We start from the raw sequence: 25,494 nt of genomic DNA, 5'->3' as shown, positions 1-25,494 counted from the left end.
AGTAGGCAACTTTGTTGTGGAGCTCGCCTGGAGTTTTCCTCTCCGAAGATTATGCATAAACATACAAGGAACATTATACAATATATTGTGAATATTATTGTTGCCATACAATTTCCGCTGATTTCTAATTTCCGCTGAGTTGCCATTAAAAAGTGTAAGTCCCTTCGTTTTTAATGCTCCGGTCGTCATCATCCATCGCCGTCGTCGCCCGAGCTTAAGCCTCCTCTTGTATACACTGGGGCTGCCATAATAAATGCATCGCTTGCCATAAAAATAAAGCCCAACAAAATAAAGGAATAAAAACAAAAATGTTATAGTTTTCCGCGAGCGAGGTCTGGAGTTTTCGGTTTCAGCTTACGCTGCTCGAATTTCGCTCTGACATTCTGCTCTTGTTTCTGCCCCATTTAGACAGCTCTCCAAACCCCATCCCAATCCCAATCCCAATCCATCCCCAATACCCGATCCCCATACCCTATACCCCGATTCGGTTTCAGACCACTCTGCTCTCTCTCTCTCAAATACATATATATATGGGATATATTCATTTGTTTTCGGCGTTCGTGTTTATTGTTTCCCATCGACTTGCGTGCTGAGCTCCCAACTCCCAGCACCCTTCGCTGTTTATGGTGCCGCGTTACGCTTCCTCTTATTTTCGGTTTTTAGTGGACACGCATTATTAAAAAATAAACAATAATGTATGATGTATACAAAACCAGAAACCAAAACCAAACCAAACCAAACCAAACCGAACTGAACTCCAAAACCCCGAGAATCATTTTCAGCTACTCCGTTTTCTGCGGAAACTTTTTTGTGGCACTCGTAAAAAACGACTGAAACTGCAAAAGCAAATAAAAAATACATAAATCCGCTAAACTCCAGAAGTACAAAGAATATGCTGTACTCTATGCACAAAGGATATCAGCCTTTAAAGTTTAAACAATGAAGCATTTCGACTAAAATTAATAGTTCACGGTTGAGATAAAAAATGTTTCATTTTTTAGGATGCACAAGAAATTGTACCATTAACCGTATTTATTTATAAAAGATGAATAATAGAACTACAATTTTAAATAATTATTAAAGCAAGAAAAATAATCACAGACCTCTTAACCAAAAGCAATTTTAATAAAATTCGAATGTAATACGAACTGTTTTCTGATCTTCTTACAAGACTCCTATGACAATCGTATTCTTTTTCAATAAACATAGACCGTTCGAAAACTATTTAAAAAATGACTTAAGGAGCTCCGCCGAAAGGACTTAAGTGGCTGTGTGGGCAGGGTACAGGAGAAGTAGATTTCAATGTTCGCTTGAGACCAAATGAGTTCGACGGCGACAATTAGAAATCAGGCAAAACGAATCCAGAATCGAGATTCAGCGCCTGCCGCATTATCTTAAAACGCGTCGTAAAAATCACATTTCGCATTATAAAAATCAAGCTCTTGGCTCGGGGCCCAGCTGCTTCCAGTATTATTCGGACCCGGTTGCCCAACCATCTCATGCCATTCTATCCCAACCCAGCCCAGCCAGCGGTGGCCATAAAATTTGCTTTTACGAGCACTGGGCCCAGAGCTCATTGCCTTAGAGTCCGAAAGTATGAGGAAGCAGGTAAACTGGCCCAGGATATCTTGGCTCGTCTTCGTTGCCTTTGACTGACTGACGGACATTACAATGATTTTAATGGATTTTATGGCCGAGACAGTGCACCCATATGGGCACGTTGGGATATGGAATCGTTGGCATTAAAACCGATTTTATGCCGTACTCGCGCTTAAGGATATTGCCAATGTAATATTGAATTTCTGGCTAATTAATGAGCCGCCACACAAATCCAACGAAAATAAAAACTAATAATTTAATGCATTCTCCTTCTTTTTTTCGCAGCGATAACTGAAAAGTATCTGGAAACCCACAACTACTCTGAAACCCACAACAATAGATGGCCCAAAAAATAACCGAAAGCGACAACTCAAACTTCCGAATTCCCGAAGAAAAGTTATCTAATATCTAACTAGGCTTTGTCTTATTCCAAGGTGAAGAATACAAAGAATAAATCATCTAGATTCTAGACTCTAAATGTTTATCCCCCGAAAACGTTTTCAAATTGATCTCAAACCGACAAAAAAAAAATTAAAAATATCCATATATAATTTAAAAAATTTGAACTATACTGCATGTTGAGACTATGATAAATCATGATGTGTGTATCTATATAATTAACTCATGTATTGTATATAACTTAGTTAATTTTCAAGTTTCTCTGAAAAAATAATCAAGAATCTAATATAGACTTGCACAAATTTTCACCAGAAAATTACTCCAGACTCATAATAGGCACACGTTTTGAAAAACGATTCTAGTCCTAAGCTTGAGCACTTTTATCAAAAATTATCGTTGTACAGCAGCAACCGATTAGCAAGAAATCACATCAGCTTAATCAAGATTGTTCAATATAAAGGGTGTAATCGATTTGAGATTATCAGCTTGAAACATTAACTCTTTAATTATGTCCTATATAGAAAACGTACATTACATTTTTGTGGGCTGTGCGCTGCCATGTTAAGAAGCATGCGGTACATTAATACTTCGTGAGAACTGATCCGGCTGATCTGAGAGTAGTGTAGCGTACTGTTCTAATCTTAAGATATTCATTTATTAATTAATGTCTTCTTTTGTACAGTTTGACAAAAACCAAATATGTTATGCTATTCAAATTGTAGTGGAATTTGTTTGAATCCGCTTCAACAGACATCGCGAAATAGTAACGTTAAGAAAATTAAATCGTAGTAGAACACACATTTCACTATAAATGGAACTCATTGTAAAACACTAAACAATATTAATGGTATACTAGTTAATTTTAATACAATGCTTCGAAACCAAGAAATAAAAACAAACAAAAAACAATTATAAAATTAACTTGAATAAACATTTCGCTGTAAATAAAGATTACTTCCTTTTTCTGTTGGAATGATTCAAAATTAAGAAGCCAAATTCGAGGGCTGAAAGCTAAATTTAAGTGCCAATTTACATTCCAAAGAGATCCTCCAGGTCATCAATAGTGAGTTTAGAACTGACAGCGGCGCCGGTCAACACGCCATTGGCCAGTTCTAGTTTCTTATCCTGCAACGCCTTGATCCTCTGCTCGACAGTGTCCGCGCACATAAACTTGTAAATGATAACATCCTTCTTTTGGCCAACGCGGTAAATACGATCTTGGGCCTGGGCTTCCAGCTGAGGATTCCAGTGCAAGTCCAACAACAAGAGATGATTGGCACCGATGAGATTCAAGCCCACACCGCCAGCGGTTAGGGACAGTAACAGGATACGCTTGTCACTTTGCCGATTATTAAACTGATTCACAATGTCCTGCCGGTTTTTAACGGGAATGGTTCCATTCAGCGAGAGCGTAGGCAAACCCGCATGTTCCAAGTGGTCGCGTAATATATCCAGCACCGAAGTCCACTGCGATACGACTATGGCTTTGTCGTCTTTGCTTTTTAGAATCGAGGTCTTTAGGATTTCCATCACTTTAAGCATTTTGGACGAGGGCCGTTTCAAATTAAAAACGGGATTGGTTCTCTTTAGAAGATTTTTAGAGGCTTTTGCAACGCGGGCTTCCTCTCCGTGCAACGGAGGCTCCTCCTGTTCATCCCGCCCAAAGCTATCACCGTGATTAGAAGAAGTGGAAGTGTCCTTGATGGTCAGCTTGTTAAGCTGCGCCAGCAAGTCGATTTCAGGAGAGTCGCTGTCACTGCTTTCAGCTTGCATATTGTTGGCTTCTTCTCCCTCGAGCATCTTAAATTAATAATAAATACAAGTTAGTCTTATTAATCTACTATAGTTTGAATCATTATTGACTCACCGCATCGATGAGCCCAGGATGACAGCAAATTTGACGCAGCCGGAGCAACAACACCAAAATTTCATGGGACTTTACTTCTTTCTTTCCGCCAGCCATTTTGGAGAATTTCTGGTGCATTTTATAGTAAGCTCCATTGGGATCTTTGACCTGATTGTAAGTTGGCTTGTTCGCATCAGATCTGAAATTGAACTCAGTGTCCTTCTCGGCACGCTGAAAGAGGAACTGGGCAAACAGAGTCCGCGAGTAGGTCATCACCATCTGGTAAACGTTCATCTCATCTTTGTCCAATGAAATCTCGATCATGCGCAGCTCCTTGTTGGGCAAGTTATTGAGCTTGCCTTCCACTTGCAACTGTGCCTTGGTGCGCCGGAGCATGAGAGACTTCATCAACAGATTTAAACGGTTCTGCCCGCCGGCACTTTTGTTATCAATCCACTTCTTCCACGTGTTGAGATCGTCAAACGGTGAGCAGCGAAGGAACTTTAGCAACGCATAAACATCCAGCTCTTTGTTTTGGATGGGGGTACCGGTCAAGGCCCATCGGTACTTTCCCCGCAGATCACTAACTGCTATGGAAGACTGCGCCTTGTGATTCCGAACCACGTGAGCCTCGTCCAAAATGATACGACGCCACTTGACCCCGAATACGGCGGCCTGCTCTTTGTGCTCCCTGCCCACAATATTATAAGTGGTAACAACAATGTCATAGGTGCGCAGATGCTTCGCTTTGCTCTCCCGATTGATACCGTGGTGGACGCAGACGGTCAGCTTGTTCCGCGCCACCTTGGACTCCACTTCGTTCTCCCATTGACGCAGTAAACTTGCTGGGCACACCACCAAGGTACCACCTTTGTAGGCTGCAAAACGATTCAGAAATTAGCAGCTTGGCAAAAAAATAATTCTCTTGTGAAACTTACAGCCTTTGCGCCCTTTAGAGTTCCATCCTCCAGCGCCCTTTTTCTTGCCCTTCTCATCATCGCTGTCGTCGCTTTCCGAATCTTTGTCCTCCCCGCTCTCCTGGCTATTCTTACAGGCCAGTACAGACGATATCATGGTCAGGGTTTTTCCCAAGCCCATGTCGTCGGCAAGGATACCGCCGCGAGGACGCTGCTGCTCACGCCATGCCATCCAAGCTAAGGCGTGCTTCTGGTGGTCCATCAAAGAAACTTTCAGGCCCTTGGGATCTTCGGCCAAGACGTCGGGTCCTGGACAGTCTTTCAACGAGCCATGGAGGTCCTGAAACATCAACCATTAAATAACTGCTCTCTTTTTATAGAACTTTAAATGTGAGTAACCTTTCAGGCTTGGAATCTTTAATCTTGACTTGCTCTTGATGACCGTCGCACAGTAACTCGTGCCCAACGACCCCAAATATAAGCAAGTTACTCAGATATCCGTTCTGACTCATCATGATTACACAAATATTCCTAATTCTACCAACTCGGTAAGTAGTTTCCTTACCTTGAGGGACTCCAAAGTCAAAGCCTTTTGGTTGTTGAACGTGGCCATTCCCTGGGTTCCAGTATACACGGGCTTGATCTGATTGACCGCCGCCGAGAGTTCGTCCCAGTCAGGAGAGTTATCTTGCAAAGGCATTGCAGTCTGCTTTGCGAAATCCATCACCCTAATGGCGGGAATCTTAGGAGTCTGAACCTGAAGATTATCCACCATTGCGCTTTTGGCCACTACTTCATTACGCAAATTTTCGATACGCTTTAGAATCTGGGTGCCCTTGTCGGGCAGCTTGTTAGCCACCTTCTCGTAGAGCTTCTCTGCGTCGGTCAGTTCTACACGCAACTTGGAGAGGGAGTGCAACTCCTTATTGTAATAATCTTGGCTTACCAACTTCTGGTTTGGGTCTTGATCTTCGCTCTTAACGCGGCTCTTACGCTGCTGCAGTGCCGCCTGAATCGTGGGCTGACTAAGGTTTTTGGTAGTCTTGGCCGGAGCGCCAGCACTGCTCCTGGGCGAATAGGACCTCGAGGGGCGTACAAAGGGAGGACCGGATATGTTCTCTTTGTTCTCAACAACTTCGTCGTCGGCACTTGAGCTCGAAATCTCGATTGGGGTCTCCTTATTGCTGAGGATCAGCACATCGCTGCCGCTGGAATCTTCGTGGGGACCCACATCTTCAGTTACTGGAAAAATAGTGGAATGAAGAGTCTCCTCGATGTTGCCCACGAACTGAGTACTGTAGCGCGGTGAGAGCGGCGGTCCCTCAATGGCCTGGCGGTAGCGGGAGGCAGCAGCATCCTCCCTTCCAATAGGGGTGTCCGGGGACTTTGACACCTCATCGCTGTATTCGATCTCGCTGTCGTCATCTCCCAAATCCTGTGGTCTTACTCCGGTGATACTCATTCTAGTGCAAGGTGAGAGAGCTCTCTGATCCAGTTCGTCCTCGTCGCTGTCGGAAAGAATTGCTGGTGGGCGCAATCGGTTTCCCTTAGTTTTCTTGGTCCCCGGGCCCACGCTGTCCTCCTCGGACTCGGATGCGGACTCGCCTAGTTCAGTATCTGGTGCCTCAGACTCTGTTTCATCGATGACGACACCAGAATTGCTATTTGCGTTGCTATAACGGTTAGTGGGGCGCGAGGATCGGCTTGATCGGCCTAAATAGAATGAAATAGCACGAATTTAAGTATTTCTGAAGCAAAGTGCTTTGGCTACGTCCAACCTGAACTGGTGTTGCTAATGACTTCATCCTCCTCCTCCTCCTCATTGCTGTAATATGGCTCACTGTCGCTGGACATTTTTTTATTTAAATTTTTATACGAATTCAGGCACGCGTCGCCTCAGCGCCTTTTAATTATAGAGTTGCCACCTTCCTAAACTTCTATGCTGCCATCTGATAGAAGTATCGCCAGAATAATCGCCAAACTTCTTGTAATATTTGAATGTGTTTTAAATACTTTTAAATTTTATTTGCATTTTTAAAGGGAATTTAAGTTAAACATTTGTTTTTTAAAATTTGTATAGATTGAACTTGTTTATTAATGAACTGTTGGGGTAATCGGAATGCGACCTATCGCGATCTGCCCACCGCTAATACTAGCGGATTTCTTTGAAAGTGGGGTCTTAAGTCGTAATATTGTCCGCGGCGTAAATAAATTAGTGTAGTGATGTCGCCGCCAAGTAAGTCCTGAAACTGAATTCCTATGGGATGCCTGTTTACACATAGTATATTTTTCAGACCCTCCGACAAGATCGGAGTCCCCGCCCTGCTGCAGTTCCTTGAACCATGGGGTCTATCTTTATTCAGTTACAAGTGCAAGTTTGGATGCCGCACATCCTAATGGCAAGTTTCATAATCGAATTTAGTTTAATTTTATGTAGAATTAATCTTTACCTTTAGAACAATCCATTGAATTAGATTCCCAACAACTAGAGGAACTAGATACAATGGCACTCTCTAAAGGTAGGTCCTCCGATTATGAACGTTTTTGCTTGTTTATGCCATATTTATGCATATGTATGCATGAATTTCACAATAAGCTCGTATTACACAAACCACCTTACTTGCAGATGATCCCCAAAGATCAATCACTCCGCCAGGCTCTTTTCTCGCTTGTGGAAGCTTGGCCGAACAGGAAGAAGGAGATGCCAGAACTCCCAACGGCAAGTTTTTTAAATGATTTTAATTTAATTGTAATCATAATCTAGTATTCCTTTTAGAACAATCCCCAAGATCAGCTTCACAGATTCTAGAACAAGATACATTGGCACTCTCCATAGGTAGGTCTTTAGATAACGAAAGCTTTTCAAAAATGCTGATTGTAAACTTGTATCTATTGTAACTTGATTTTAATGCATCATTTCAGATAGGCCCATAAAACAAGAGTCACCGCCCCGCTGCAGTTCTTTGGCCCAAGAAAACGTGGGTAGTCGTGAGGAGACCGATTCATTCGAACTTTCCAGTGGTAACTGTTTGTAAGCCAAGAAATGTTTACCCACACTCACTCTTATTTGTTCGTAGAATATGCCAATGATGAAGGAGCTATTTTTCTGTGCGCCGCCGAGTATGCGCAACAGAAAGCCCAGGTGGATGAGCTGGTGTCGAAGGTGCTGACAGCAGAAAAGAGGCTAAGTCAGGTGACGGATCCAGAAGAAAAAAACTCCATAAGCGAACGGTTGAATACTTTAAATAAACGTCTGGAGACTATTTGCGAGTTCATGGACACCCTGCGCGTAAAAGAGGAGCCGGTAGAAGCGGAAACACCACGGTGGGCTAACTTATTCTCCGGACTGAACCGCCACCGAAAAAAGTCCAAACTCTCCTTGGCTGCATTCTTCCAAAACAAAACAAACATAATCAACAGTCTCAAGGCCTTATATGAGCCATCGGAGCCAAAACCAACGTCTGAGGATGTTGCGGAACAGCCCAGCTTGCTGTTGGTCACCTTGCTGAAGCACCAGAAAAGTGGTCTTCGGTGGATGCAGTTCCGGGAGCGGCAGAAAATCTGTGGTGGAATTCTAGCCGATGATATGGGTTTGGGCAAAACGTTGAGTATGATTGCCCTCGTGCTGTCCTCCCTCGAAGCCAAAAAGAAAGAACGAGCCGACAAACAGCAAGCCCTGCGATCCAAGTGGACCCAGCAGCTATGTTTGAAGGCGACCAAAAAGTTTAACTTGTTCGATGACGAAGAGAACGACAAGGAAGACGAGAAGTATGAGCCTCCAACGAAGCGTCAGCTCTTGGCTTCACCAGACGATCTATTCGACTCCGATGACGATGACTGCGTTGAGAACGAACCCTATCCCAAGGCTGGCACTCTAGTCGTTTGCCCGATGAGTGTTATGTGCCAATGGGCCCAGGAAGTGGCCACCAAAGTAGCGGCGAATGCCCTAACGGTAAGGAAATAAACAAAATTTGCTTATCTTAAAATATTAACGTTGATAATTTATATCTTCACAAGGTACTCACTTTCCATGGTCCCAATCGTCACGACCAGCAACTAAGGCGCTTTAGAAGCTATGATCTTGTCATCACATCTTACAGCACCGTTGTTAGCGAATATAGAAAATACGGAAGCAGATCTTTGCTGTTCACTGTCAACTGGCATCGAGTGATCCTCGATGAGGCCCACATCATAAGAAATACGAAAACTATCGGGTGCTTCGCCATATGCCAGCTAAGGGCTATCCACCACTGGGCGTTGACCGGCACCCCAATCCAGAATCGGGCCATAGATGTGTTCGCGCTGATGCAATTTTTAAATGTACCCAATTTCCAGGATCTGCAGCAGTGGAAGAAGTACTTGAACGAGGGAATGGCAGGCCATCGCCGACTAGGATTCATAATCAAGCCGCTAATGCTGCGCAGAACCAAACAGCAGCTGCAGGCCACTGGCGGTATGCCGGCACTACCGCCGCTAACTATTCAGTTGATCGCAGTTCAGCTCTCGGAGGAGGAAATGGCCGTCTACCAGGTCCTTTCGGCCATTTCCCAGAGAATCTTTGCCCAATACCTTACTCAGCGCGACAAAGGTAATAGCGACTTGAACTACTACTCCCTGGAGAACACACCGCACTTCATGGGCGAAAACTTTGAGGACAAGTACATGGAAATATATCACCGATTCCTGCGTTCGCTCGGCTACGATCCGAGGGCAAAGATTCAGGGTATCGTCATCCTCGTACTTCTGCTGCGCCTTCGTCAGTTCTGTTGTCATCCGGGAATGATGATTGGAGTAAGTAACACTGAATAGTTGAAGAGTTTAATCTTTAAAGTGAGCTTTACTTTAAAATTAGATGCTGTGTGGACCAATGAGTGATGATGAGGTGAATAATCTTCGAGAGGACGCAGAAGACGTGGAAGGTCCCCTTAAATCGGATGTTCTATCAGAATTGAAGAAGTACCATGTACCCGGTGACAAAGAAAACTACTTTGAAGACGAAAACATCAGTTCGAGTAATCCAAAAATTAAAATCGAGAACTCTGATGACAAGTCATCCGTTAGAGACGAGAAGGTGACTATATTGGAATCGTTCATCAAACAGGAGCCGTCATGCAGTTCCTCGGCCACTCAACCCGATCCCTTCAGCGGGATCAAGGCTCTCCAGCTCATGAGCCCGCAGAATCCTATCTTCGACTTCTCGCGCTCTTCCGCCAAGCTGAAACTAGTGATTGAAAAGTTGGAGGAATTGTTAAACGGAACTGGCGATAAGATCATTGTTGTTTCTCAATGGATAACCTTTATAGGCGTCATTCGACAGCGTTTGAACGATCTCTGCTGGTCGACGCTCGACTTCACCGGGCAGCTGTCTGCTAAGGAGCGCGAGCTTGTTCTGCGCGACTTCAATAATCCCAACAACGATAAGCGGGTGCTGCTGCTCTCCCTTTCGGCTGGCGGTGTGGGCCTAAATCTCAATGTTGCGAATCACATGCTCTTGGTCGATCTCCACTGGAATCCCCAGCTACAGAAACAGGCCCAGGACCGAATATACCGCTACGGCCAGAAGAAGCCCACTTTCATATATCGTTTCATGTGCCAGGAGACAGTGGAGCAGAGAATAAAGGCGCTGCAGGATTACAAGCTGGAGATCGCCAAAGTAGTTCTGCCCGAAGAAGAGGGCGGAGTTTCCACTCGCCAAGGCGGTGGTCTTAACCTCCAGGAGATAAAGAAACTCTTTTCAATGTAACCACGTAGCATTTGAAGCTACATTTAATTCATTTTATATTTATATTTCCATACATACACCAGAATATGTATTCACGCTACATTCATAAGTTCGAAAATACTAAGTGTCTTAGTAAGTTAAGGCAAGGTGGTTCCTTAATCGTTTCTGTTTATATTACTAATATGTAACGATCGAAAAAACCAAAATATGTACTCACAATGTATTTAGAAGCTAAGTAGACACTTGAAGCCATTATCCATTAACCAAAAGGTGCTAAAGAATTTGTGTTATTCCTTATTTTTTGAATAAAATTCGTTACTCAAAAATAACTCATCAATTACCTACCAAATTCAGTTATTTTTTAGCAGTTCTAGCAAATACATATTGTCTTTTTTTTATTTCTTTTATCAAAAAGAATTTATTTCCTCATCCGAACATTAAAAAATTCGCAATTGTAAAGGCAACAATCTTTAAGGGGGAATGTTAATGGTAAGTGTAGCTGGAGAATTCCTGTAGGCGATGTGATAATAATTTTAGGAGTCTGTTAACTTTTCACTGCTTGAGAAGATCGTTCACAGCGGCGACGACGTGGCGGGCCGAGATGCCGAACATGTCGATAAGAACGGAGGGAGGTCCCGACCGCGGCACGGTGGGCACGTACAGGTGCTTCACCACAAAGTTGCGCTCTCCAGCCAGGGCACTCAGCACAGCCTCGCCCAAACCACCTTGCCTGTAATTGAGGAAATTATTTAATTAACAAACACCTCTGTAAGAAATTTAAGGCGAAGACTTACTGGTAGTGATCCTCTACGACGACGACGCGTCCACCACACTGCTTGCCGTGCTCAATAATCAGATCCGCGTCCAGGGGCTTGATGGTGAAAGGATCGATAACGCGGGCAGTGATGCAGTTCTTCTCCAGCTGGTCAGCAGCGGACAGACACTCGTACAGGGTAATGCCAGCTCCGATGAGCAGAACTTCGTCAGAGCTCTTCTGGCGCACCACCTTGCCCTGGCCGATGCACAGGGGCTCATCGTTCTCGTAGATGACGCAGGTGTTGGGACGCGAGGTGCGGATGAAGCACACGCCCTTGGTGTTGGCGGCCAGCTCCACGGCCCGCTCCGTGCTCACGGCGTCCGAGGGATAGAAGATGGTGCTGCCGGGGATTGTGCGGAACATGGCAATGTCCTCGAGACCCATCTGGGAAGGACCATCCTCACCGATGCTGCAGCCGCAGTGGGAGCCGACGAAGTTAACATTGGTCTGGGAGATGGCACCCATGCGGATTTGGTCGAAGGCGCGAGTGAAGAAGGTGGCGAAGGTGGAAACGAAAGCCACGGTACGGCGACGGCAGGCGGCACCCACAGCCACACCGACCAGATTCTGTTCGGCGATGAAGCACTCAATGTACCGCTCCGCGGAGACAGTCTTTATCTTGTCAGAGAAGGTGGAGTTCTTGGTGTCACCATCCAGGGCGATCACACGCTCGTTGTTCTTTGCGATCTTGGCCAACGCAGTGCCGTAGGCCAGACGGGTGGCTACCGAATCCCCCAGCTTGTAACTAGGAGGAGAGCTGAGCTTCACATTGGAGATATCTACTTCCGGAGCAGCTCCACTCTTGCCCACGGTTTTGGGGCACAGCTTGACGTCCTTGGTGACGATCAGACCCTGCAGATGCTTGACCACTTCGGCGGCCTTGTCGCCCAAGGGCTTTCCGTGCCAGTTGTCGGCATCCTCAATGTTGGGGAAGTCCTTGCCCTTGAAGGTCTTGGCGATGAGAGCAGTCGGCTTGCTCTTGGTAACGGTGGCGCAGTGCAGGGCCTTGCACAGCTCCTCCACATCGTGACCATCCACAACCAGAGTGTTGAAGCCGAAAGCCTCCAGACGATCGCGGTAGATGTCCAATTTGTGTTGAAGGGAAGTGGCCTCCGACTGACCCAGCCGGTTCACGTCGAAAATGACGCACAGGTTGTCCAGGCCGTAGTGGCCAGCGAAGTGCAGGGACTCCCACACGGATCCCTCGGCGGACTCACCATCACCGACGATCACGTAGGTGCGGTAATCGGCCTTGTCGTAGTTCTTGCCAACATAGGCCATTCCGGCGCCAACAGCAACACCCTGACCCAGGGATCCAGTGCCCACATCAATGAAGTTCAGACGGGGCGTGGGGTGACCTTCCAGGTCGCTGTCGATCTTGCGCAGGTTCTGCAGATCCTCAACTGGGAAGAGACCAGCCTCAGCCCAGGCGGCGTACAGGATAGGAGCCGCGTGTCCCTTGGACAGGATCAGACGATCGCTGGAGGGATCGCGAGGGTGCTTCAGGTTCAGTTTCATCTGCTGGAAGAACAGCACCGACATAATCTCGGCAATCGAGGAGCATGATGTGGGATGTCTGTAGAGAGAGAGGAACCAAACAGCAATTACTTCGACTGTCCAGCTATATCTGGGTGAAGGCTACTGCCCGATCGGCCTTCTCAACAAGAATGGAAAGCTACACAAGCTAACAAAATATTGCAATTCTAGAACTTTCCGAGTAAAGTATCAGATTTATATTCACTCCCAAGTGTACATCTATGTCCCTAGAGTCGAGGCACATCGTTCCCATGCTATCGAGTTCGGATAAACAAGATTAGGCCTCCCAGAGTCGTCTGAAATGCAGATCTGGCACAACTCCAACCGCAAAAATACGCCACTCTAGACCGGCAGGGGGCTCGTCTTACCCCTCAGAAGTATAAATAAAACTTATCGCGCTCGTATATGGTGTGATTTCAGTGTGTACTAGTGTGTTTTGTGTACATTCATCGCAATTCCACACCGGTTTCTAGACCTTGAACTCCCCTGATCCGATATTGGCAAGAGCAGAGAGCCTCAAAAAACAAGATTCTTGGGTTACACGACGGTCTGGCGTGGCGATCTGCGTCTGCGCACGTGATTTTTAATATTCTCCTCATAAGTACATAGGTCCCCCAATTCTCTCCCCACTCTTATCAAGAACTAATGAAGGTGATCCTCCAGAGTGTCAGCAGTGACCCAAGTTGCTCATTTTATCAATTTTCCGTGATTTCCGTCGATTGTCGAGAGGGAGACACACTCGAGCGGCTGGTCACCTCTATTCCCTATGGGGTTCCTAATCGGTCATATCACATTCTGAAGTGAGTGTAACTGAGACCCGGCTTATCGGCCTATCTCGCCGGCAGAGGTCACATTTAGAGCAAACTTATCTGGCGGCTAAGAGGAAAAAAAAACAAAAAAAACATGGAAAACTAATGGAAGCGATAAAAGTGTTTCCCTTATCTGTCCGCTCTCCTTTTTTATTATTTATTGTTTAAGTAACAATTCTAGTCCCCCGCCTATCTGAAGTCTAATTACAAACGAATTTAATAAGGTCGTAAATTTATAGTGTAGGGGATCACTTCCAACCCCGGTTCCATTAACATGCCCGTCTCTCTCATTCCCGACATAAGCTATACTTTCCAATACTCTCTTTGAACCAGACGCCAGCTATATATATATATGTATATCTATGTATGATGGCGGTGGTTTTGAAAGCCACGCACAAAACAAAACCTCTCCAAGGTCGTCTAAGGTCACTAAATTAAAAAACTGGGCAAATAAAGGTGAATGCGGCTTATCAGCAGGCCACAAAGTGGGGCAAAAAATTAGCAAATTGGCGAAAGCCACTGGAAAACACGTGGCTTGGCAACAGAGACAACCCCCCTCCTGGAACTCCTGGAATACGTCACTAGAAGCTCACTAGAATTAGGGAGGGTCACCTTTGCCGCAACAAGTGCAAGGTGCACAACTTTTCAAATCACAATCACATTTGCAAACTTTGCTAATGAGCAGTTGGTATGAGCATAGTTGCGAAAGCTTACCCGGACTTGGAGGCCTGGGTGGAGGTGATGGAGTGGATGCGCAGCTTCTGGGCCAGATCTTTCAGGTCCTGGACGGTCTTGGCTTCGGGCTTGTGATACGACATCTTCCTCACAAAATTTGTTAATTTCCGATGAGATAAAGTGATTGGTTTGTAGTGTGTTAGCCAAAGGATGACACCTCTATGTTTGCAGAACACCGACAGAAGGGAGGTCGTGGTTGCTTGGAAGCTAAACTCGAACTGATGGACCGCTGCAGCCGGCGTGTGGGAACGAAAGTGTTACTCCCGCCGCTGCTTCGGTCCCTTTTACGCTGTAGGAGCTCAATCGTGGAATAGTTCTCTCGAAAGCTCTCTGGAGTCGGTGGTAGGCAAAGCTCCGAGCTCCGACTCTCTGATTAGACCACTGGAACGAGATAACTTAACATTAGGGTGGTCCTAAACAAAGCTTGATCAGTACAGTAAAAAATTAATTCTTTATAGGCTTTGGTTTCATTATAGCTAAAGTTTAATTAATTCTTGATCACAGTAAAAAAAAAGAATATTAGGTTTAAAAATATATTACTTAAATCAAAAATTTAACTGTAACTTGCAAAATAAATTAGGAAAGTAAATAAAGAATTAGAAATACTAAACCTAAAATTACCTATTTTTAAGTTTTGAAAGTTTGAGGCTCAAGATTATATATTTATTTAATTAAGTTAATGGTACCAACAAAAAAATTGATTATAGGCCTTATTTTTTTTGAATTTTTGAAAAATATATTAGTTGGGATGAGGAAATCTAAAGAAACTTTTAATTTAAATCATAAATCATTTATTTATAAACTTTATTTTTGAAAATTTGATTATTAAAATATGGTTTTTTCTATGAAACTTATAAGATTTTGATTTAAAAGTCCTGCGTACAATATTCCATGTCTTTTAAGCCAAGTAAATATATTGTACAGAAATTTGTATATAAAATTGGATTAATAAATTAATTTTTTTTTGTAAATACACTTACCTTTTCCAGTATACTAACAATGTCCTCCCCCCTATCTATGCTGATTGCAAAAAGCCACAAAAAATTTAGTTCAATGAGAGCTAACTAGTTCTACCTACGATTTGGAAACAATTTGAAAGAGAATTTTGGAGTGAATATTTGACAAAAGGAATTGTTAGTCAAGTCGGTTGTAAAGGTAACTAGATTCCACAGGAGTCACAAAAAGATTGATTTATAATTAGCGTGTTCTTTTATTAATATTATGCGCACAAGTCGATATATTCGTTACAATACAAACAAGTTTGAAGTCCCTATATGTATCAATATCAACTGTTGCCATTTTGCCCGTCTTAAATATTGAAATAATGCATAAATTATTTAGCAAAATAGCCAACGTTAACAATAGTTAGGTTCAAATGTACACTTATTGCACTTTAGCTCATTCCGACACATGTCCAACTTAGTGCATCATCTCCTACGAATACGAATTTATAAAAATAGGCAATATTTATGTATTCACTTATGTCTGTTAATCGGTAATTATAATTAGTTCTAAACAACATCATGTTTGTGCACACATTTCGTCCAATTAAAGCTGCTGCGAGTGCACAGTAGTATGTCAGAGTTGGCAGCACATTGATCAGCTCAGCTATATCGTAGCATTTATTTATAAAAATGTACAAAACGGGTTGGAAATAAATTACAAATAATAATTATAATTGCATCAACAAAGTAAAACACAAATGCTCAAAAAGGGATGTTACAAAAGAAATGAGTTAATTCGTTCAACGAGCTATGCAAAATAAATTACAATCGAAAATATGAAATATCACTAGCTAAAAAGCGTTCGAAGAGAGAGTACAAGGAAACGGAAATAAATTATAATACAATATCGATGTGTGATCGTTGTGGTTGGCTTAGACTCAGTCCAAGGCGATGCCCTGTATCCACGCGCTCAGATCGCTGCCGTCCGACTCCATGATGATCTCATCCGGCTCATCGCTGGCCAGCAAATGCTGCGCCGCTGTTCTTCCGCTCAAGTAGGCGCCGTGTACGGTGGAGTAGAAGCTGGAATGCGTATGCTCTCCGGCAAACACAATGGCGGGCTAATACACAAAATGTTAACACTCTGACATTGCATAGTAACGTGACTGCCTACCTTCATGGCCTGGGGAGTGGCATATAGTGGTTGGGCCAGGTTCTCAATGTCCTCTTGAGTGGCTCCCACAGGAATCGACGTGTATGCTCCGCCCGTAAAGTCCTGCGACTTCCAACTGGTGCTAAAATTGTAATAAGTAATTAATTTTTGTAAATAGATGAAATTTATATTACTTACCACACACACCGTTTTGGCTTTGGAACGTACGGATCCTGCAGGAAGTTTCTGAGAATTTCAGTGCACTTTTCCGCCACTGCCTCGTGGCTAAGGGTCTCCATGTACTCTGCCTCTCGCCCTGAAACCCAGCCCAGAAGCAGGGTGTCTGTCATCTTTGCAAATGAATAGATCTTCTTGAACCAGTTCTTGCTGAGGTACTCTTCGCTGGCCAGCTCCTCTTCGCTGCTGTTCATGTCCCGCTTGTCGTCGTCCCACAGGAGCATTATCTCGGATATGTCAGCGCTAAGGAAGGGTCGCTCGTACTCGAGGAAAATCTTGTCCACGGTGCCGAACATGAGATTCTCGACTGACTCCTGCTTGTACTGCGGCAGTACCGGATCAAACAACGTGCGATGCGACTTCTTCAGCACCCCTAGGGGTATCGTGCAAACCACGTGATCCGCGTGGAACACCCGACCGTCCTCGCAATCCACGCGCACATTGCCTGCGGCATAATCACAATTGCTGCTTGAGTTTGACTCCACAGAGGCTTCACGAAGTCCTGCTCCGCCCGTCGGCACCTCTGTCACCGTCCGCTCCGAATCGTCCGAATTCTCATCCTCTGAGTTCTCGTCGACGGTTTCCAGTCCGGTGAAAGTCTTTTTCCGCTTCCAGTGGATCTTCTTCACCGGACATTTGGTCAGGATGGACTGCTTGGGTATCTGAGCACCCAAGGGTCGCAGGATGGAGCTGTACCCGGATGGTAACACTATGTTACCGCCCTGCAGCTCCGTGTAACTACCTGGAAAGTTAATAAAATTAATATTAGTTATTTTTAGGTATTATGTGGAAGTCTCACCCAGCTCTAGAAGATCTACTTCGTTCATATTGTTGCAGCCGGTGATGCAGGTCTCGCGCTTAAGCAGGCAGTTGAAAATCGACTGTTTCAGCCTCTTTTCCTTAGGATCCTGAACGCTGCTCAAGTAGATCTCGATCTCGTAGTTTATGTGCTCCCCCACACTGTGTATATCCGGCGGTGGACTGTACTGGCAGAGGAAGTACTCATCACAGCGCCGCAAAAAACAGACATAAGCCTCGTATATTTCCTGCAAGATGCTGAACGGCACCTGATGCCCGTCCTCTGTGGTGGCTACCACTTTGTGCGGCTTGGGAACGTTGACCACGCTGACTAGACCATGCTGCACGGCCAGCTCAAAGATGGGGTTGCCAAGGACTCCGTGGATCCAGTTGGCTCCCAGTTCAATCTGTGGAGTAAGTTGGAGAGGGTTTACTTTGTAGATTATTGTGAAGAGAATAAAGTGGATATACTGTTTTCACTTTTAGGTGATACTAGATAAGAACTGACCTACAAATAAATACGTTTTAGGGGCGAATTAAAATAAAATATTAAAAAACACGGAGAAGCTAACAAGCTATGCAGTTTATATTTGTATTTCTTCTACAACAAGATCTAACATTTAGAATAGTAAACTGATTAATACCTATGACATAAATTTAACAAAATTATTAATAAAAAATTCCAAACAAGGGGCTACGTGATCGTAAGGGCATTGCACTAAATACGTCATTGTTGGCCAATTCCAAATAGGTACCATCTTATCTTATCTGTTTGTGATTTGGATGTGAAAGTTGTATAACATGTTTGTTGATAGGCTTCCTTAAAAACCGGCAACTTGATGCAAATAAAAACAAAAGTATTCACTAAAAAATATGAAATTAAAAATAATTAGGGAGTAAGTGGGGTGAATCCTCAGCTGGGAACAGGAGGCCCAAATGTAGCGTACAAAAATAGAATCGACGAAAAAACGCGCAAAGCGGGCTGATTGCGCAGCGCTTGGAAAAATCTATAATTTGTTACAGCATGCCCCCAGTTGGTTCGAGGCATTGTACTTTTAGTGAACCATGCTTCATGGTGTTATATGGGGCTCCCGCTGGATGGCTGGGGTTATATAACGCTACCTTTTGGTTGTTGCTGAGCGGTATGGACACGATGCGGCCGCCTATCCGACCCCTCGCCTCCAAGATGAGAAAATCCTCGCAGCCGTTCTGCAGCAGGTGATTGGCAGCTGACAATCCGGCCATGCCGGCTCCAATGATCACTACCTTAACGTGGGTGGGAGTGGGATTGTCGCTGCCGCTGGTGCTTCCACCACCGTTGCCCCCGCTCGGTGCTCCTACGCCGGCAGCGAAGTCGGCCAGACCCTCCTCCGTCGGCGAGGGTGCGGGTGTGGTGGGCTCCTCCTTATCGCCCATGGTTATATCTTAAATTTTAGCCTCATAAGCGTGTTATGTGTGTGCTGCCTGGTATTTATTTTTTTTTTATTGTCTTTGGCGAACGTCTGCACGCCTCATTTCACTTTTCTTGCACTTTTAATTCGCGACTGTTTTGACGTTTCTGTGACAGGAGCGTTCGCGGGGGCGAGGGTGGTTTGATAGCCCTTAACATTTGTTTATTTTAGGCGGCATGGATTAACCGACCAATTGATATTTAATTATAAATTCTCTCATAATGTTACGTAGAAATAATTGGACTAAACGCTACAATTTGTGTCAAAAATCTTGCAACAGCTGTTAATTTTCTAGAGGTAAACAATTCTATTGTCGTTTTACAACACTGTGGTATACATATATCTATTGTACTTGACAGTGTAAATTCCACTATTATTTAAAAAATGAGATTGAAAACCAAATATAATTTCATTAATTTAACTTGAACTGATTTGCATAATAAAAAATTATTTACAATTTCATATATTAAGGGGGGGTAGCTATTCATCGATAAGAAGTTTTTAGTACTCTGGCAACGCCAGTATGACTAGCCACAGCCAACTTAACTTTGTACATGACTCTGCGGCTTTGACAAAAACAAAATCTCATTTCGTTCAGAAAATCTACAACTCCTCTGTTCTAACCGAAGCGTAGCAAGCAAAACCTATAATAATGCCTGCCGAAAACCTGGAGGAGCAGGGCCTGGAGAAGAACCCCAACCTGGAGCTGGCCCAAACCAAATTCCTGCTCACTTTGGCGGAGCACAAGCAGGATGCTATTCTGAAAGGGAAACTTTTGGAGGCAATTCGCACGGATAATATGGCTCCGTGGTACGAGCATATATGCGCAGAGCTCGGCTGGACGTTGGATAAGGACCTGTTGGCCCGCATGAAGGAGAACAATCGCGTGGAGCTGGAACAGCTGGACGCGGCCATCGAGGACGCGGAAAAGAATCTTGGTGAGATGGAGGTTCGCGAGGCGAATCTTAAGAAGTCAGAATATCTGTGCCGCATCGGTGACAAAGTAGCGGCGGAGTCGGCTTTCCGCAAAACCTACGAAAAGACTGTGTCATTGGGACACCGCCTTGACATCGTGTTCCACTTAATCCGCCTGGGCCTCTTCTACTTGGACCACGATCTCATCACGCGCAACATCGACAAGGCAAAGTACCTGATTGAGGAAGGCGGCGACTGGGACCGTCGCAACCGGCTTAAGGTTTACCAGGGTGTCTACTCAATTGCCGTGCGTGACTTCAAGGCCGCTGCCACCTTTTTCCTGGATACCGTGAGCACCTTTACGTCGTACGAGCTGATGGACTACCCCACCTTCGTGAGATACACCGTTTACGTGTCCATGATCGCCTTACCACGCAATGAGTTGCGCGACAAAGTAATCAAGGGATCTGAAATACAGGAAGTTCTTCATGGTCTGCCCGACGTTAAGCAGTTCCTCTTCTCGCTCTACAACTGTCAGTACGAGAACTTCTACGTGCATCTAGCCGGCGTAGAAAAGCAGCTGCGCGCGGACTATCTAATCCATCCCCACTACCGCTACTATGTGCGCGAGATGCGCATTCTAGGCTACACCCAGCTACTTGAGTCCTACCGCTCCCTCACTCTTCAGTATATGGCGGAAGCTTTTGGCGTTACTGTCGACTACATCGACCAGGAGCTGGCTCGCTTCATCGCCGCTGGCCGGCTACATGCCAAGGTTGACCGAGTGGGCGGCATCGTTGAGACGAACCGGCCAGACAATAAAAACTGGCAGTACCAAGCTACCATCAAGCAGGGAGACCTGCTGCTCAACCGCATCCAGAAACTGAGTCGCGTGATAAACATCTAATGTAGTTCGTAAAAAAGGGTTCATTCAAATTCAACATTTATTACAGTGTAAATCTAATAAAAAATATCTAAACTAATAAATTGAAATAAAAGAAAAAACTTTAACGGAAGGCTTAGATCCGACCGGTGTTTATAAATCTCTCATCTTAATAAACGATCGTTTTGTGAAAAGATGCGGGGGAGATCCACCCGATTATTAGATTGATTCAGATTCAGATGGCCTTTGCGGTGCGTCATAAAGTCCTCTCTCCAGAAAATAGAATAAAAAGTCCACAAAAATAGTTTGTTCCAGGATTTTCATGCAGATTGATGGAGAATCTATCCACGAATCGTTTTAAGGTATTCCGCTCGTGAATCTGATAATTATTAGTCAAGATATGGCCTTCGCGGTGGGTCAAATAGTCCTCCCCATGCGTTTTCCGCATTTCGAAGGGGATGCCCCAGAAAATTTAAGAAAAAATCGAAAAAATATTTTGTTCCTGGATTTTGATGCAGATCAATGGAGAATCTATCCACAAATCGTTTAAGGTATTCCGCTCGTGAATCTGATAATTATTGGCAAAGATATGGCCTTCGTGGTGGATCAGATAGTCCTCCCCATGCGTTTTCCGCATTTCGAAGGGGATGCCCCAGAAAATTTAAGAAAAATCGAAAAAATATTTTGTTCCTGGATTTTGATGCAGATCGATGAAGAATCTATCCACAAATCGTTTAAGGTATTCCGCTCGTGAATCTGATAATTATTGGCAAATATATGGCCTTCGCGGTGGGTCAGATAGTCCTCCCCATGCGTTTTCCGCATTTCGAAGGGGATGCCCCAGAAAATTTAAGAAAACATCGAAAAAATATTTTGTTCCTGGATTTTGATGCAGATCGACGGAGAATCTATCCACAAATCGTTTAAGGTATTCCGCTCGTGAATCTGATAATTATTGGCAAAGATATGGCCTTCGTGGTGGGTCAGATAGTCCTCCCCATGCGTTTTCCGCATTTCGAAGGGGATGCCCCAGAAAATTTACGAAAAAATCGAAAAAATATTTTGTTCCTGGATTTTGATGCAGATCAATGGAGAATCTATCCACAAATCGTTTAAGGTATTCCGCTCGTGAATCTGATAATTATTGGCAAAGATATGGCCTTCGCGGTGGGTCAGATAGTCCTCCCCATGCGTTTTCCGCATTTCGAAGGGGATGCCCCAGAAAATTTACGAAAAAATCGAAAAAATATTTTGTTCCTGGATTTTGATGCAGATCAATGGAGAATCTATCCACAAATCGTTTAAGGTATTCCTCTCGTGAATCTGATAATTATTGGCAAAGATATGGCCTTCGCGGTGGGTCAGATAGTCCTCACCATGCGTTTTCCGCATTTCGAAGGGGATGCCCCAGAAAATTTAAGAAAACATCGAAAAAATATTTTGTTCCTGGATTTTGATGCAGATCGACGGAGAATCTATCCACAAATCGTTTAAGGTATTCCGCTCGTGAATCTGATAATTATTGGCAAAGATATGGCCTTCGTGGTGGGTCAGATAGTCCTCCCCATGCGTTTTCCGCATTTCGAAGGGGATGCCCCAGAAAATTTAAGAAAACATCGAAAAAATATTTTGTTCCTGGATTTTGATGCAGATCGATGAAGAATCTATCCACAAATCGTTTAAGGTATTCCGCTCGTGAATCTGATAATTATTGGCAAAGATATGGCCTTCGCGGTGGGTCAGATAGTCCTCCCCATGCGTTTTCCGCATTTCGAAGGGGATGCCCCAGAAAATTTACGAAAAAATCGAAAAAATATTTTGTTCCTGGATTTTGATGCAGATCGACGGAGAATCTATCCACAAATCGTTTAAGGTATTCCGCTCGTGAATCTGATAATTATTGGCAAAGATATGGCCTTCGCGGTGGGTCAGATAGTCCTCCCCATGCGTTTTCCGCATTTCGAAGGGGATGCCCCAGAAAATTTACGAAAAAATCGAAAAAATATTTTGTTCCTGGATTTTGATGCAGATCGATGGAGAATCTATCCACAAATCGTTTAAGGTATTTCTCTCGTGAATCTGATAATTATTGGCAAAGATATGGCCTTCGCGGTGGGTCAGATAGTCCTCCCCATGCGTTTTCCGCATTTCGAAGGGGATGCCCCAGAAAATTTACGAAAAAATCGAAAAAATATTTTGTTCCTGGATTTTGATGCAGATCGACGGAGAATCTATCCACAAATCGTTTAAGGTATTCCGCTCGTGAATCTGATAATTATTGGCAAAGATATGGCCTTCGCGGTGGGTCAGATAGTCCTCCCCATGCGTTTTCCGCATTTCGAAGGGGATGCCCCAGAAAATTTACGAAAAAATCGAAAAAATATTTTGTTCCTGGATTTTGATGCAGATCGACGGAGAATCTATCCACAAATCGTTTAAGGTATTCCGCTCGTGAATCTGATAATTATTGGCAAAGATATGGCCTTCGCGGTGGGTCAGATAGTCCTCCCCATGCGTTTTCCGCATTTCGAAGGGGATGCCCCAGAAAATTTACGAAAAAATCGAAAAAATATTTTGTTCCTGGATTTTGATGCAGATCGACGGAGAATCTATCCACAAATCGTTTAAGGTATTCCGCTCGTGAATCTGATAATTATTGGCAAAGATATGGCCTTCGCGGTGGGTCAGATAGTCCTCCCCATGCGTTTTCCGCATTTCGAAGGGGATGCCCCAGAAAATTTACGAAAAAATCGAAAAAATATTTTGTTCCTGGATTTTGATGCAGATCGATGGAGAATCTATCCACAAATCGTTTAAGGTATTTCTCTCGTGAATCTGATAATTATTGGCAAAGATATGGCCTTCGCGGTGGGTCAGATAGTCCTCCCCATGCGTTTTCCGCATTTCGAAGGGGATGCCCCAGAAAATTTAAGAAAACATCGAAAAAATATTTTGTTCCTGGATTTTGATGCAGATCGACGGAGAATCTATCCACAAATCGTTTAAGGTATTCCGCTCGTGAATCTGATAATTATTGGCAAAGATATGGCCTTCGTGGTGGGTCAGATAGTCCTCCCCATGCGTTTTCCGCATTTCGAAGGGGATGCCCCAGAAAATTTACGAAAAAATCGAAAAAATATTTTGTTCCTGGATTTTGATGCAGATCAATGGAGAATCTATCCACAAATCGTTTAAGGTATTCCGCTCGTGAATCTGATAATTATTGGCAAAGATATGGCCTTCGCGGTGGGTCAGATAGTCCTCCCCATGCGTTTTCCGCATTTCGAAGGGGATGCCCCAGAAAATTTACGAAAAAATCGAAAAAATATTTTGTTCCTGGATTTTGATGCAGATCGATGGAGAATCTATCCACAAATCGTTTAAGGTATTTCTCTCGTGAATCTGATAATTATTGGCAAAGATATGGCCTTCGCGGTGGGTCAGATAGTCCTCCCCATGCGTTTTCCGCATTTCGAAGGGGATGCCCCAGAAAATTTACGAAAAAATCGAAAAAATATTTTGTTCCTGGATTTTGATGCAGATCGACGGAGAATCTATCCACAAATCGTTTAAGGTATTCCGCTCGTGAATCTGATAATTATTGGCAAAGATATGGCCTTCGCGGTGGGTCAGATAGTCCTCCCCATGCGTTTTCCGCATTTCGAAGGGGATGCCCCAGAAAATTTACGAAAAAATCGAAAAAATATTTTGTTCCTGGATTTTGATGCAGATCGACGGAGAATCTATCCACAAATCGTTTAAGGTATTCCGCTCGTGAATCTGATAATTATTGGCAAAGATATGGCCTTCGCGGTGGGTCAGATAGTCCTCCCCATGCGTTTTCCGCATTTCGAAGGGGATGCCCCAGAAAATTTAAGAAAACATCGAAAAAATATTTTGTTCCTGGATTTTGATGCAGATCGATGAAGAATCTATCCACAAATCGTTTAAGGTATTCCGCTCGTGAATCTGATAATTATTGGCAAAGATATGGCCTTCGCGGTGGGTCAGATAGTCCTCCCCATGCGTTTTCCGCATTTCGAAGGGGATGCCCCAGAAAATTTACGAAAAAATCGAAAAAATATTTTGTTCCTGGATTTTGATGCAGATCGACGGAGAATCTATCCACAAATCGTTTAAGGTATTCCGCTCGTGAATCTGATAATTATTGGCAAAGATATGGCCTTCGCGGTGGGTCAGATAGTCCTCCCCATGCGTTTTCCGCATTTCGAAGGGGATGCCCCAGAAAATTTATGAAAACATCGAAAAAATATTTTGTTCCTGGATTTTGATGCAGATCGATGAAGAATCTATCCACAAATCGTTTAAGGTATTCCGCTCGTGAATCTGATAATTATTGGCAAAGATATGGCCTTCGCGGTGGGTCAGATAGTCCTCCCCATGCGTTTTCCGCATTTCGAAGGGGATGCCCCAGAAAATTTACGAAAAAATCGAAAAAATATTTTGTTCCTGGATTTTGATGCAGATCGATGGAGAATCTATCCACAAATCGTTTAAGGTATTTCTCTCGTGAATCTGATAATTATTGGCAAAGATATGGCCTTCGCGGTGGGTCAGATAGTCCTCCCCATGCGTTTTCCGCATTTCGAAGGGGATGCCCCAGAAAATTTAAGAAAACATCGAAAAAATATTTTGTTCCTGGATTTTGATGCAGATCGACGGAGAATCTATCCACAAATCGTTTAAGGTATTCCGCTCGTGAATCTGATAAT

At 44.0% G+C, this 25,494-nt stretch overlaps 6 protein-coding genes across 8 annotated transcripts in view; 3 read left to right on the top strand and 3 right to left on the bottom strand.

Annotated features, from left to right (window-relative positions):
• LOC6499358 (protein doublesex) overlaps positions 1-2,949 on the top strand; it is a 37,049-nt gene extending 34,100 nt beyond the window's left edge. For both annotated transcript variants that reach the window (XM_014910547.3, XM_032449744.2), the window contains exon 5: positions 1,885-2,949. The gene's annotated coding sequence lies outside the window, so the exon portion shown is untranslated. The remainder of the gene's footprint in view (positions 1-1,884) is intronic.
• On the bottom strand, positions 1,885-6,715 carry LOC6501227 (transcription termination factor 2). Its single transcript, XM_001954764.4, has 5 exons — positions 6,540-6,715; positions 5,327-6,474; positions 4,783-5,101; positions 3,866-4,722; positions 1,885-3,798 (listed from the first exon to the last, which is right to left on the bottom strand). The coding sequence occupies exons 1-5, from the start codon at positions 6,613-6,615 to the stop codon at positions 3,028-3,030; spliced, it is 3,171 nt and encodes a 1,056-aa protein (XP_001954800.1). The 5' UTR covers positions 6,616-6,715; the 3' UTR covers positions 1,885-3,027.
• A 153-nt stretch (positions 6,716-6,868) lies between these two features.
• LOC6499359 (transcription termination factor 2) lies at positions 6,869-10,863 on the top strand. Of its 2 annotated transcripts, none has more exons than XM_032449732.2 (9): positions 6,869-6,997; positions 7,056-7,160; positions 7,236-7,280; positions 7,388-7,480; positions 7,538-7,597; positions 7,684-7,782; positions 7,839-8,713; positions 8,779-9,552; positions 9,614-10,863. In XM_032449732.2, exons 1-9 carry the CDS (start codon positions 6,985-6,987, stop codon positions 10,502-10,504), a joined length of 2,955 nt encoding a protein of 984 aa, XP_032305623.1. In that variant the 5' UTR covers positions 6,869-6,984; the 3' UTR covers positions 10,505-10,863. The 2 variants fall into 2 exon arrangements, with proteins under 2 accessions (XP_032305623.1, XP_001954799.2); XM_001954763.4 differs by having other exon boundaries at positions 7,218-7,280.
• A 9-nt stretch (positions 10,864-10,872) lies between these two features.
• On the bottom strand, positions 10,873-14,495 carry LOC6501226 (transketolase-like protein 2). Its single transcript, XM_001954762.4, has 3 exons — positions 14,360-14,495; positions 11,278-12,876; positions 10,873-11,213 (listed from the first exon to the last, which is right to left on the bottom strand). The coding sequence occupies exons 1-3, from the start codon at positions 14,461-14,463 to the stop codon at positions 11,036-11,038; spliced, it is 1,881 nt and encodes a 626-aa protein (XP_001954798.1). The 5' UTR covers positions 14,464-14,495; the 3' UTR covers positions 10,873-11,035.
• On the bottom strand, positions 14,372-19,290 carry LOC6501225 (peroxisomal N(1)-acetyl-spermine/spermidine oxidase). The gene is made up of 6 exons (XM_001954761.4): positions 18,635-19,290; positions 17,514-17,919; positions 16,676-17,456; positions 16,499-16,619; positions 15,361-16,445; positions 14,372-14,761 (listed from the first exon to the last, which is right to left on the bottom strand). The coding sequence occupies exons 1-5, from the start codon at positions 18,926-18,928 to the stop codon at positions 16,263-16,265; spliced, it is 1,785 nt and encodes a 594-aa protein (XP_001954797.1). The 5' UTR covers positions 18,929-19,290; the 3' UTR covers positions 14,372-14,761; positions 15,361-16,262.
• A 192-nt stretch (positions 19,291-19,482) lies between these two features.
• LOC6499360 (26S proteasome non-ATPase regulatory subunit 6) lies at positions 19,483-20,921 on the top strand. Its single transcript, XM_001954760.4, has one exon. The coding sequence runs from the start codon at positions 19,616-19,618 to the stop codon at positions 20,783-20,785; it is 1,170 nt and encodes a 389-aa protein (XP_001954796.1). The 5' UTR covers positions 19,483-19,615; the 3' UTR covers positions 20,786-20,921.
• The last annotated feature ends 4,573 nt before the right edge of the window (positions 20,922-25,494 follow it).

This window comes from Drosophila ananassae, chromosome 2L (assembly GCF_017639315.1).
Source record: "Drosophila ananassae strain 14024-0371.13 chromosome 2L, ASM1763931v2, whole genome shotgun sequence".
Classification (NCBI taxonomy): Eukaryota; Metazoa; Arthropoda; class Insecta; order Diptera; family Drosophilidae; genus Drosophila; species Drosophila ananassae.
This window is presented reverse-complemented; position numbering and strand designations above follow the sequence as displayed.

Coding starts and splice junctions, on each gene's coding strand:
- LOC6499359 (XM_001954763.4), top strand. Junction 7,281..7,387: donor TACAATGGCACTCTCTAAAG/GTAGGTCCTCCG, acceptor CCTTACTTGCAG/ATGATCCCCAAAGATCAATC. Junction 7,481..7,537: donor AGATGCCAGAACTCCCAACG/GCAAGTTTTTTA, acceptor TATTCCTTTTAG/AACAATCCCCAAGATCAGCT.
- LOC6501227 (XM_001954764.4), bottom strand. CDS start 6,615: ATGTCCAGCGACAGTGAGCCATATTACAGCAATGAGGAGGAGGAGGAG. Junction 6,475..6,539: donor CATTAGCAACACCAGTTCAG/GTTGGACGTAGC, acceptor CATTCTATTTAG/GCCGATCAAGCCGATCCTCG. Junction 5,102..5,326: donor TGACTTTGGAGTCCCTCAAG/GTAAGGAAACTA, acceptor TTGATGTTTCAG/GACCTCCATGGCTCGTTGAA.
- LOC6499360 (XM_001954760.4), top strand. CDS start 19,616: ATGCCTGCCGAAAACCTGGAGGAGCAGGGCCTGGAGAAGAACCCCAAC.
- LOC6501226 (XM_001954762.4), bottom strand. CDS start 14,463: ATGTCGTATCACAAGCCCGAAGCCAAGACCGTCCAGGACCTGAAAGAT. Junction 12,877..14,359: donor ACCCAGGCCTCCAAGTCCGG/GTAAGCTTTCGC, acceptor CTCTCTCTACAG/ACATCCCACATCATGCTCCT. Junction 11,214..11,277: donor GTCGTAGAGGATCACTACCA/GTAAGTCTTCGC, acceptor CCTCAATTACAG/GCAAGGTGGTTTGGGCGAGG.
- LOC6501225 (XM_001954761.4), bottom strand. CDS start 18,928: ATGGGCGATAAGGAGGAGCCCACCACACCCGCACCCTCGCCGACGGAG. Junction 17,457..17,513: donor AGTAGATCTTCTAGAGCTGG/GTGAGACTTCCA, acceptor TTAACTTTCCAG/GTAGTTACACGGAGCTGCAG. Junction 16,620..16,675: donor AAGCCAAAACGGTGTGTGTG/GTAAGTAATATA, acceptor TTACAATTTTAG/CACCAGTTGGAAGTCGCAGG.